This window comes from Talpa europaea (assembly GCF_964194135.1).
Source record: "Talpa europaea genome assembly, chromosome: 6".
Lineage (NCBI taxonomy): Eukaryota > Metazoa > Chordata > Mammalia > Eulipotyphla > Talpidae > Talpa > Talpa europaea.
The window spans coordinates 63281410-63294104 of NC_140072.1; the positions used below are offsets into that span (position 1 = coordinate 63281410).

The 12695-nt window shown below is 32.2% G+C and overlaps 1 protein-coding gene across 1 annotated transcript in view; it reads left to right on the plus strand.

Moving 5' to 3' along the window:
- WDPCP (WD repeat containing planar cell polarity effector) overlaps window positions 1–9132 on the plus strand; it is a gene marked incomplete at both ends in the record, with an annotated part of 230571 nt that extends 221439 nt beyond the window's left edge. The window contains 2 exons of the mRNA XM_084234852.1: window positions 162–193; window positions 9082–9132. Of these exons, the coding sequence (XP_084090978.1) occupies window positions 162–193; window positions 9082–9132 (83 nt within the window). The remainder of the gene's footprint in view (window positions 1–161; window positions 194–9081) is intronic.
- Window positions 9133–12695: the final 3563 nt, after the last annotated feature.

Here is a 12695-nt window from a genome sequence, read left to right on the forward strand (position 1 = left end):
TACTTTTACATACTATTTTGAAGTTTGGTTATTCTCTAGTTTTCAGCATTCTTATTTAAGTTATGAGTATTTAACTTTTTAGTGAGGATAGTAAAAGGTTTGGTAACAATATTAAGGTCTTTGATTAGATTTGAAGATAATATTGTACTCCTTTGTTTTAGTAGGAGAAAAAAGAGAAGACTGCACAGGACAGGTAAAACACTTTTCTTACTATTTATTATTAGACATTTAAATTCCAAGAGAAATGCACACCATATCTGATTATTTTGAACTCAGGAAATGCTGCCTTTTGGTATATACTAACTAGAAACATCTTTCTAGAAAACTTCAGCTTTTCAGTCTTTCAAAGTTGTAATTATTAAAAGTTAATCCTTATAAAATTGTACATAATCAAATATGTACAAATGAAATTACATACATCTGGAATTTGCCTCAGAATTGTCCAGTAGGTGTCAAGTAGGTGGATTCCATGGTGAATGAGTTGATATCTATTTAATGACAATATAGCAATTTACATATACCGTCTTCTCTACTTTAGTGTATATTTAAAATCATCCAAAATTAAAAACTTAAAAATGAATGTTTAATAGTAACTATGACATTACCTGATTCATTCATTTTTATTACAAGTATATGTAATTTTAAAAAGTAAATACACAGTAAATTACCATAGTAACTGATGCATGGGACTTCAGTTTGAATGATAGTTCCACAATTAATAACAGTATTACTTTGGAAAAATCATTTCATCTTTCTAAACCTCAGCTTCCTCACCTGCAAAATAGCGATAATTCTCTATACTTCGTAGGGTTTTTATGAAGCTCTATTGTGACCACATATGTGGTAGGATTTTGTTAATTACTTGGAATTATACTAATGAAAGTAATTATCAATATCATTGCTTTAATCAACATTTTTATGAACAGATCTATGTTGAAAATAATTTTTTTCTTGCTTGGAGGGAAATATTCAATATTATATATAGCTGCATATATAGTAATCATGTTTAATTTGCTAAGTTTAATGTAATTTATCTATACCACTCATATATTTTTAAATAGCTTATTTTATGCACACTTGTTAAATGACTGCATTCTGTCAAAACTGTACAGACATATCAATTTGTATATCGAGTATACATGAAACACAATCAAGAAACTGACTCTTAATGTTTATGTAAGCGTTTTTTTTTTTAAATATGGGAAACATTAGTTTGTATACTGAAGTATAGAATGGTTATTGTAATCAAATTAGCCATAAATCTTTGAGTTCAGATATTGATACAGTGTTAAATTCAGGTTAACACTAATTCATGTACATCTTAGGGTCAGTCCTGGTTTTCTGCTGAGGAATTATTATTATAAGCACAGATAAGAAACAGATTCTAACAGCTTGTCATTGCTTGCAAAGATCTTTCTCATTCAGAATTTTTGCACACTACCTGCTTTTCCACTGGATACTCTGAAATACATCCCTGCTGATCTGTGTAGATGTTAATTATATTCATTTTCCATACCTGTTGTATTCCACTAGATGAACACTGAGCTATTCTTTGTTGATAAACATCTTGGTTTTTAGCTTTTTCTATTAAAAATAATGCTGCCATAACATTTTTTATATATCTCTGGTATATGTACTTTGGAAAATAATTTTTGGTCATAGGAAATGCATATCTCTAATTTTAATAAATAATTCCAAAAATTTTTCCAAAGTAGTTTTACCAATTTATATTCCTATCTGTCAAGTATAAGAGTCCACTATTGCACAAACTTGTTAACATTTAGATTTAACAATCATATTTTTAAATCTCTTATATTCCTAGTACTGTGAAATACTTTTCATTGCAGTTTTAATTTCCACTGATCCGATTATTGAGTTTCAACATGTTCATATGTTTCTGATCATTTTAGTTTTTCCTTCCTAGAAATGCTTTATTTGTATCAGTCATTCATTTTTTCATTTGGATTATTTATTTTCCATTAGTGATCTGTAGGAATTCTTTATATATCCTGAAAATCAATCCTTTGTCCATGTTAACAAATTTTCTCCGTTTGTTGTCTCTTCCTTGACTTTATGGTTGATAATTAGAAATTCAACTATATTAATGACAAAAATGCACCATCTTTTCCCCTATGGTATTTGCTTTTATATCTTAAGATTTCCATTCCTACTCCCAATGTTAAAGATTCCTCTGTTGGGCCTCCCTGTTGGCGCAGGTGGTTGAGCACCGTATTGTGAAGCTGTCCACAGCCTTGCAGTGTGGGTTTGATCCTGGCCGGCAGGCGAGAATCCCACATGGCAAAGCAGACCTCTCCTGTCTCGCCCGCTGCTCCCCTCAGCAGTGTATTTCAGCCAGTCTGCCTGTTCTGTTTGCAGCTCTGTCTCTGGTGAATCCTCTCACCCTCCTGTGCATCTGGCCTGTGCCCTGATTCTTGTATAAAAATAAATAAAATCTTTTAAAAATAAACACATGTAAATAAAATCACTACTGTCTAAAAAAAAAATTCCTCTGTTATTAGTTTTTAACCTTTCATGTTTATATTTAATCCATTTGTGTTCATTATGCACGTGTCAGCCCAAAATTAAAATGAAGTTATTCTAAGCATATAGAGAAATAATATAATACTATTCTAAATCAGAGTTTAACACTAACCTTGATAAGCAAAGCTTACAAATGGCCAAACAAACATGGCATGATCCAAGTTATTTAAATTGATTATACAATCAAGCTCCATAGAGATAGATTCTTTAGAATGATTATTGTAATAAACTGAACAGATTTGTTTCACTCTTAAGATACAACACAAATACAACACAACAAAACTAAATTCTCAACACATAAATCGACAAAAGACTTAATCCTGGTCCGTTTAATTCTAAGTCACCAAACATGCATATATACATATGTATATGTATACAGGTATAATTCTTTCTGTACATTTTTAGATTTAAATGTAAAATCCCGATGCATGATTATAATGAATAGCATTTCTTTTTAAATACACATCACTTTTGTACTGTTTTTAGTTAGATGTTTTGTATTTGTATTCTAAGCTGGTTGGTGTGGGGTTTTTTTCCTTACAATTTTAGATATTTTTGAGATAAACAGGCAATACTGAAATTTGCATAGGCATGTTTAAGATAATGGTAGCTACGATTCTCAGTCCTAACACTCAGCAAAAATCCTGAGTCAGTAACAGGAAATAGTTAATACTGAAAATTGAAAAGTAAGGAGTCCATATTTGAATTTCATCAGAATTCTCAAAAAGTGTGTTTTACTAACAGTTCATTTTTTTAAACTAGAGTCCAAATATGAACTCCACCTGCCATTTGTCATGTCACTTATGTTTTTTTAATTCTGTAACACAATTTTATTCTGTAACAGAATATTATATTAATATATAAATACTATATTTATATTTATTATAGTTATTCTGTAACAGAATCCTTATATATATTTAATATATCATATAAATATATATTTATCATATATACATATCATTCCTTAGAGAAACTGTATCATTCTATATAATGTCCCAGGTTTTGGATTTGGTTGACATATTGCCCATTGAACATGTTCTTCTGTCCCCTTTTACTTCCCATATACTAGTATTTACCAACGTCACACGTTACAGCAAGTGCTACCTTGTAGGTGGTTTTCTACATCGTATCATTAAGTACATACATATTTGGTTGCCTCAACTTTTAGTTATGCTATGACTGACCAATGGTCAAAAGGTGTCTAATTCCTCCACTTGACTATTTCCCATCAGCTGTCTAGACAAAATCTTACACTTGGAATGAGAGCTCATTCTTCTAATGTATAATTATGACAGAGATAGCAATCTGCTTCATAAATTGCTATTCTGTCCTACTATCATCCAAGAAGGGATAAGCTAACAGTCAGAAATGAGTAGTAGAAATAGAGTATACCATGTGTTTGTATATTTTGACACATTTCAAAGTGAGCTGCAGACATCCATGCTCCTCAACCATTTAGCCACTTCAGCCCTTTAACATATTAACTAGTTTCATCTTTCTTTATGTTAATAGAAATATTTAATATCTGTAATTATTCCCAATGTGTACATACTGAAAATTATCAGATGACCTTATATAACTGAAATGTGCAATATCTAGAAGTATGGCTTTTAAAGCAGTAGTTTTTGTACTCACTGATACTTCTATCATAACATGTATTAATCTACTTAGTGTATGACATCTTCCAATATTTGTTGAGTTGGAATAAATGAAAAATTATTCTCATACTTCTTTCCTCAAAAAAATGGTTTTTAAAAATGTTTTTAAATGTATCAAAATGTTCCCTAAACAGCAGAGTTAGACAAATCATAACAGTAAAAACAAAACTCTCAACACAGCCATAATATGGTGATCATTCTTCATAATTCTGAAATAATTAATTTTAGTATTTATGATCTACATTTTCTGAACAATTCAGGGACGTTCACAAAATTATTCTATGTAGAATACATAGAATAAAATTATACAAAGCAAAAATCAATTAAAAATTGCAAAGTAAGAGATATTGACTATCTGTGCCACTTTAATCAAATTAAAATAGACTTTGCGGGCCACCCTGGTGGCACAGGGGTTAAGATGCAACCTATGAAGCTATATCCGCAGTCACTGTAGCATGAGTTCGATCCCCACCCAGGGAGCTGACCCACATGGACCAGCAGACCTCTCCTGACTCGCCCACTGCTCCTCTCAGCAGTGTATTTCAGTCAATCTGCCTGTTCTGTTCCCCACTCTACCTCTGGTGAATTCTCCCACCCCACCCCCACACACCTCTGGCCTATACCCCAGTCCTTGTATGCATAAATAAATAAATCTTTTAAAATAAAATAAAATAAAACAAAATAGACTTTGTTCTGAATTGGGGGAAACTATGGCACAAAAGGGCAATAGACAGGTTTACTTTAGGATGTAACATGGTATAATAGAAAGAATGCAGGATTTATAGGAAAACTATCTCAGTTCCAGTTTTGTTCCACCACTTCCCACTGCTACACATCTTTTTATATCTATTTCCTAATCTGTAATATTGGAATAATTATTAAATAACATCATTGGGTCATTATGTCAAATTAGGTAATGTGAAAGCATTTTGTAAATTCCAAAACACTCTTCATTATTATGGTTCTTACTGACTTAATTTTTAAAGTACACAAAAAGTAAATTCATCTGGATAAAAATATTTTTCTGGCACTGAATTCACACTCAAGAACACATATGCTAGAAAACTGTAAAATTAAACATGTCTTCAGTTAGGGTTTGAAAAAGACAGAAATCCTGTTCACATAGATGTTTTCATTATAAATCTATAGTGAGGGAATTATCATAATTCAGAGAAGAGAGTTCTGTGAAAAGGTGAGATGACATGTTCTTAGTACACTCCTTTCTCATGGTTTACTTAACACAATGGAAGTTGGAAAGTTACCTAGTGAGCTGACCTATTTACCTGTCTCATAAGTAGCAGAAGCCTCCAGTCAACCTTAGGCAAATACTAGATTATAGTCAATTTGAGATTTCAGTTTATAGAAAGAACATCAAGCACCATAACTCTGCAATACTGATTAGAAAGAAATCCCTGTGTGATACCAAATATGCAAGTAGTGGAGTTTATAGAAAACAGTATAACTTGAGTAACAGGACAACCTGCTCAGGAAAAGTGTATCTTATACAGAGGGAGGCTACTGGCATGCCGGTAAACAAAAGCCTTAAATAATAATAGGAGTTAACCATAAAGCAGCAAGGGAATACACGTTATTTGTTAATACAGTAAAAACTGTAGTGAAGAAAAAGTACTTCATGGGGAAATAACAACTAAATTTGAATCTCAATTCTGCCACTAAATCAGTGACTTTTAACAAAACAGCTAATCCATATGAGCATCAGTTTCCTAACTTGTAATATGAAATAATTTCACATTAGTAAATTTAAAGATTTCTTCTACCTCTGAAACACTACTATTTCTGGGATTTAATTCTTATTAAACCAAATCAGAAACTTTATGAGAGACCATTAGTTACCCCAGGGGAAACAACATAAAATAATGAGATGATCACTTAGACTATTAAAAAGATATCTGTACTAATTGAGTAAGCAATAGGTCAAAAATCCAGTCTGTAGTAAAGCAAACCTTAACTTGTCTGCAGAATTTGCTTACGAAAGTTTGAGTGCATTTAAAAGAAAGTGACCTTGTATCACCCAACATTAGGTAACAGCAATAGGGTGTGTCTCAAAAAATGCACTTAACCGTATGTAGAAATCAAATGAGGGGCTGGGGAAAACCCTTTTGTTGCAGTAGACTATTACAGGAATTAACATGCAGCTTCATTCAGTCACCGGTGAGCACAATTACATAGCACATAAATAAAGATCAACCTCTTTTGAAGCTATGACTTCCTGTTACTAAACAAAATCACCTCCTCCCAAACTAGCAAATTCAACAAAACTAATAATTCTACAGTGTGTATCTAGAGGTCTAAAATTTCATAAACTTTTGTCCAATAATTCCATTTCTACAGCTTAATACCAAATAAATAATCCTAAGCCCAGAAAAAACTTCATGCCTAATAATGTTTATCACAAAGCTGTTAAATTAAAAAAAAAAAAAAAGATACGGGAACAAAATTAACCAAAAAAGGAATGGTTAAGTAAAGCTGTAGTAATGGAGTAACTGACATCTTTATTAGATACGTAGATGAAACACATGGGGATTGAGAACTGAAAGACTTCAGTGGTACTAGCAGCAGAACTAGAAGACCCAAATTTTTCTTTTAAGAATTTGAAATGTACTTTCATGGGAGTCTTTGTACTCTTCTGAATTTTCACAGGTTAAAAAACATTTCATTAATGAACTTAAAAAAAAAATTCCAGACTAGGTGGGAATGTGAAAAGTGTCTCAAGTGAAGCCAAAGAAAATATCCCCCAAACAAAAATACGTAAAATTGAACATATAATTCCAGTTTCATTTAAAAAATAAAACGTGGGAAAAAAGACTAGAAGCAAATATATATTAAGCCATCATTTTATATGTCTGATGGGATTATGAGTAAATTTTTATACTTTTCTGTGTTCCAAATTTTGGTTAATGAATATACTTTATTTTCAATAATGATTCAATAACTCAGCATACAAAATAGATTATTTCATTTATCAAAATATTTTTCTAAGGTAAACAGGGTATAAGTCAAGGTTATTTACCATGGAACACGCTATCATGAAAACCTTAGAAATGCCCTGAAGTCTTTTAAAAATAAAATAGATTTTAAAGGAAATCCTTCAAAGGAAAGATTTTCTTTAATTCCTGGGAGATTCCTGTAAAGTTAATTCTATGATTCCTTCTTTTTAAAATGTAATTCCTAACCTAAGAGTGGTATTAAAGCCTGGATAGAAGGTAGTACAGAATATCAAGAATATGGCTGAATCACATGATATTTCTTAGGTATGCAAAATCTGGCTGGCCTTCAAGCAAAAATCATATCCAGATAATAGGAAAATAAAATTGTGTACCCAGACTCTCTACCAGTTATTGAATAAGACCAAGTCTAAATCCAGATTTCTTGATGACCATTCTAGTGATACAGAAAATACAATTTGATATAGTAGTTTGTAAGCCAAAAGTTAGAGCTTATGATTTTTAAAATACCAGCGCTTATGATGCTTTTTGTTTTTAAACTGAAAGCTACTAAAACCCCTGAACTTGCCAGTACACACAAACAAGCCCCAGGCTTAAATTACTCATTCTTCTTGTTACCTGTTCTTCCAGGTTGTTTTTTCTTTTCTTTTCTTTTTTTTTTTTTTTAATTTTGTGTATATAAGGATCCACAAGCACATGTTGTGCCACAGGCAGAGAAATACACGTTTCCCTTACTTGCTAACCGCACATCTATTTTCCTTGAGGTCTATTTGAAATAATATAATGCAATGACTTTCTAAAATGCTTCTCTCATTAAAAAGAAATTTCAAGACATAATTTAAAGAATAGCTTTAAAATAATTTTTAAATAAATGTCTCCAATTATGACATTATAGTATTAACCACTACCTCTATGCTTTACTTTACCCCTTTGCCATTTCAACTTTAAGTAGGTTATCTCTAAGCTTTAAAATATGTCCTCACCATATTATTTTTGAAATATCACTCACCTTTAGTCATACCTTTAAGCATCTTACAGACTCTTTCATAAAAGCCTTTGTTTTGGGCCTCCCCGGTGGCGCAGCGGTTGAGCGCTGGGTTGCGAAGCTGCCTGCAGCCTCTGCAGCACCGGTTCGATCTCCGGCTGCTCTCCGGCCACCAGAGGAGGGTCCCACATGGCGCGCAGCCCTCTCCTGCCACCTTTTACTCCCCTCAGCAGTGTACTTCAGTCTGCCTGCTCTGCTCCCCGCTCTGGCTCTGGTGGATTCACTCACCCTCCCGCGCTTCTGACTGTACCCAGTGCTTGTATAAATAAATAAAATAAATCTTTAAAAAAAAAAAGCCTTTGTTTTTCTACACTTGATGGGACTGGAGGTAAGGCGTAAAAGAAAGAATAAGAAATGGGAAATGGATGAAGTTCTTGTTTGCATTTCTTTGCAGCACCATAAAATCTTATAAAGGATGTATAAAGCCATGATCTTTCCTTGAACCATAACCTCAAAGGCATATATTAAGAAACATATGCTATAGTGTCTTTTAGAATAGACACTATTGTAAAATCAAGGATGTAGAATCATAAATAACCCACAGCTTGCAATTTTTCATTCCAAAAGCCTTCAGTTACCTCTAAATTTCAACAAACATCTGTCCTTCCTCTGTTTATGCTTCACATACTATTTTTTGATTTTTATGAACACTCTATCAAAATTGTAAGAGTAAGATAGCCTCATGTTTACATATCTATAATGGATTTTAAACTATTTCATTATTTAAAAACTTTTATAAAAAAATGCATTTAAAATAACTTCACTGGCTTAAATAATTAGATTAAAAATATTAAAGATATAAATATTAAATCAATTCTTTTTTTACTCTGCTTGAACATTATTTTAATTATTTTTATTTATTTACTTTTAGGAACTCGGAGATGGTAGTTCTCTCAGAATGGTTCACTTTGGCTTGGTATAAATAATAAATTTTTTATTACTTCAAAAAGGAACCTACCTTTTTTACATTTTCATAGCTTTATAGAGATTGAACTCTCCCTGTATGGATTAAAAATAAGACAAACATTATAAAATAGTGAAATAGTTAAGAGTTTTAATTCAGAGTATTTTCAAAGTAAATTTTTTTCAGTTTCAAAAAACATGCAGCATAATGTCAAAGATACAAAGTAAGAGTTCTTATTTTACTTACTTATTTTCAATAATGTACAATTTCGGAAGTTTCTTACTTGTACATTAGTTCCTTCCAAAGTAGAATATTAATCTGGGTTCTTCCAATTACTTTAAACATTTCCTATTGCAATGTTCTTTACAATACCAATCCCATTATGAATAAAATATTTATTAAGCAAAAATTTCAGCCTTCACCCACTTTTGAAAGACAGTTTTCCATGGGTCTCTAGAATTATTGTTATGAAGCACCATTGACTGCTGAACACCACTGACTGTTTTAAGGAACACAGATACTATTTCCCTCTGTAAAAAGGAAGGCAATGCTTATAGCCCATATGAAAGATTGTGTTTCCCAACCTGAAAGCCCCAAAACAGATGAATGGGTCAAGAAGATGTAGTATATATACACAATGGAATACTACTCAGCGATCAAAAGATAAACTCATGCCATTTGCAGCAACATGGATTGAGCTGGAAGGATAATGCTAAGCAAAATAAGTCAGAGAGAGGAAGAAAAATATATTGCATGGTCTCACTTGTAGGGAGACTATAGGGAAACTGAACACAGAATCAGGAAAAAGACAAAACTTGCAGGCAAACCATAGATCTGAGGCATACAACAGGGTTGGGAGAGAGAGGGGTCAAAACAGGTAGGGAAGAGCACAAGGGACTATGGTGATGGTCACAGGTGCTGTGGTGGCAGCATTATGAGGATTACACGAGGGAAGAAACCAAATATAAAAAATCAAACAATGACATAAGAAAATTTTAAAAATAAAATTAAATTAATTAAAGAGTGAGTTTCCTAAACTGAGGGTTCCTATCCCACTGAATGTACAAGTGTCACCTAGCCCAATTCACATCACCCTGTGGGAATGTTTGCAGAAGCAATGCCCCACACAAGAGTTGATAAATGTAGCTACTACTGGTATGAGTAATAAAGTGTCCTTTTGTATCTGACCCAGGAGTTGCATGCCTTGTACCAGGATAAAACTACATAATTTGTTAGCTCACAAGCAAGGTAAAAATCTCAGATCCCTCAGTTCATTAGTGGATAGCATACATTTTATAATTGTAGATGTCTATAATAATCAACATCTTTTTCAAATATTGTACACGGGGTAAATTATATGTTTAAATCTTATAGTTAAAAGTTAGATTAAAGGTTTTTCTACTTCATTTTTTCTCCCAACTTCCTATTCATCTGTTCCTCTAACCAAAGGATATGACAAAGAAAGGAGGTGATTCTCAGATTTTTCTATTTGCTAGTGCCTGGAAAAGTAAATAGTAAACCATGCTAAAAGAGACAGAGAAATTTTCATATAACAATAATCAAAAATTAACTATTTTTTAAAGAAAGAACACATTAACATACGGTTTTGTCAAGACTATAACATTTTCTCCAGATTTTGTAATAAATCATCATTAGACAAAAATACAAACCACATTTTCTGATTTACATATACTTTTGCTCATTTGACTACCTGTCTTTTACAACTTGGTGAGAAATTGGTAGATGTTCAGTATTATTTTTTGGTCCTATGTGTACTAAAAAGTAAAACTTCAAATTAGATGGTAAGACAAAATATGGAACAAAATATGGACAAAATATGCAACAAAACTATTTTGTTCTGCATTATGGTATGATGATAAGTTTACCAGTTATTTAGGTGAAAACTAAATAGAACTTGATTCTAAGATAAATTACCTATTTTTCTTACTTCACATAACTCTGGGAAAATTTAGATATGCAGAAAACCAAGTTTAGATTCTAGTAAGAATATATTATGCGTGAGATCTTTGACAATGTCCATGACTTATAAGCACAATATATTCCAAATCTTGTGAACCTGGAAGCATGTATTAATTAAATATTTCAATAAACTGATATTCCTGTTCTGCCTGTTCTGTTCCCCGCTCTGTCTCCAGTGAATCCTCTCACCCTCCCGCGCATCTGGCCTGTACCCTGGTTCTTGTATAAAAATAAATAAATATTTAACAAAACAAAACTGGATATTAGAATGCCAAAGAATAAAGCTGGACACTCACAGTATTACAAAAATTAACTCAAAACAGATCAAGGACCTGGGCCTCCCTGGTGGAACAAGGGGTTAAGCACCACACTATGAAGCAATCCGCAGTCTCTGCAGTACGAGTTCCACCACTGGCCAGCCAGGGAGAAACCCACATGTCACAGCAGACCTCTCCTGACTCACCTGCTGCTCCCCTCAGCAGTGTACTTTGGTCAATCTACCTGTTCTGTTCCCCACTCTGTCTCTGGTGAATCTTCTCAACCCCTGCATCTCTGGCTTGTAACCAGTTCTTGTATGCATAAATAAATAATTTAAAAAATATTAAAAAAAATAGATCAAGGACCTAAACATTAACATATTTAAAACTCTACAAAGGAAACATAAAGGAAAGGCTTATTACATTGAATTCAGCAATAATTTCTTGAGTATGACACAAAAAGTATAGTCGACAAAAATGAAAAAAAAGATAAAACTGGACTACATCAAAACTGAAAACTTGTGCATAAACAATGAAAGAGCAACCAATGGAATAGGAGAAAATATTTCTAAATCATGTATCTGATAAAAATTTCTTCAAGAAATTAAATAACCCGATTCAAAGATGAGCAAAGGACTTAGATAGATATGTCTCCAATGGTGACATACAAATGGAGAATAAAACTAATGAAAAAATACTAAATATTACTAATTATTAGGTAAATTCAAAAATATTAGTGTAGTTTATATTAGAATATTTTTATGAATTATATAAAAGTTTTATAAAAATTTTTTAACTTTATTTTAAAAAATTAAGTCACTATTCCTGCTCTCTCAAGTTTTCAGCTAAAATGATACACTGAAATTGTTTTCATATAACCTCTTATCAGGAAAAAAATATCCTATATTTTAGTTTATTTACATTTACTTTAAATATTTCTTATATATGCATTTCAAACCATAATCTCCATATTCCTCATTTTTCATGCTCCATTTTAACATTCACAATATTCATTTAATTTTTACCCATTTCAAAAAAGATAAACACATGCAATTTGCAGCAACATGGATGGCACTGGAAGGGATCATGCTCAGCGAAATAAGCCAGAAAGAAAAAGAAAAATACCGGATGGTCTCACTCATAGCAGGAATCTAGAAAACTTAAATAAGGGACCAGGAAAATGAATAACTATAAGAAAGTGAAAATCAAAATCAACAAACAACTATGAACCAGAGACACTCTATGGGGGATGGGGGGAGGGGAGGGATTCGGGTCAAAATAAGGGGGTTGCAATTGTATGGGGAATATAAAAATGAAATTTATTTAAAAAAAAAAAGAAAATAT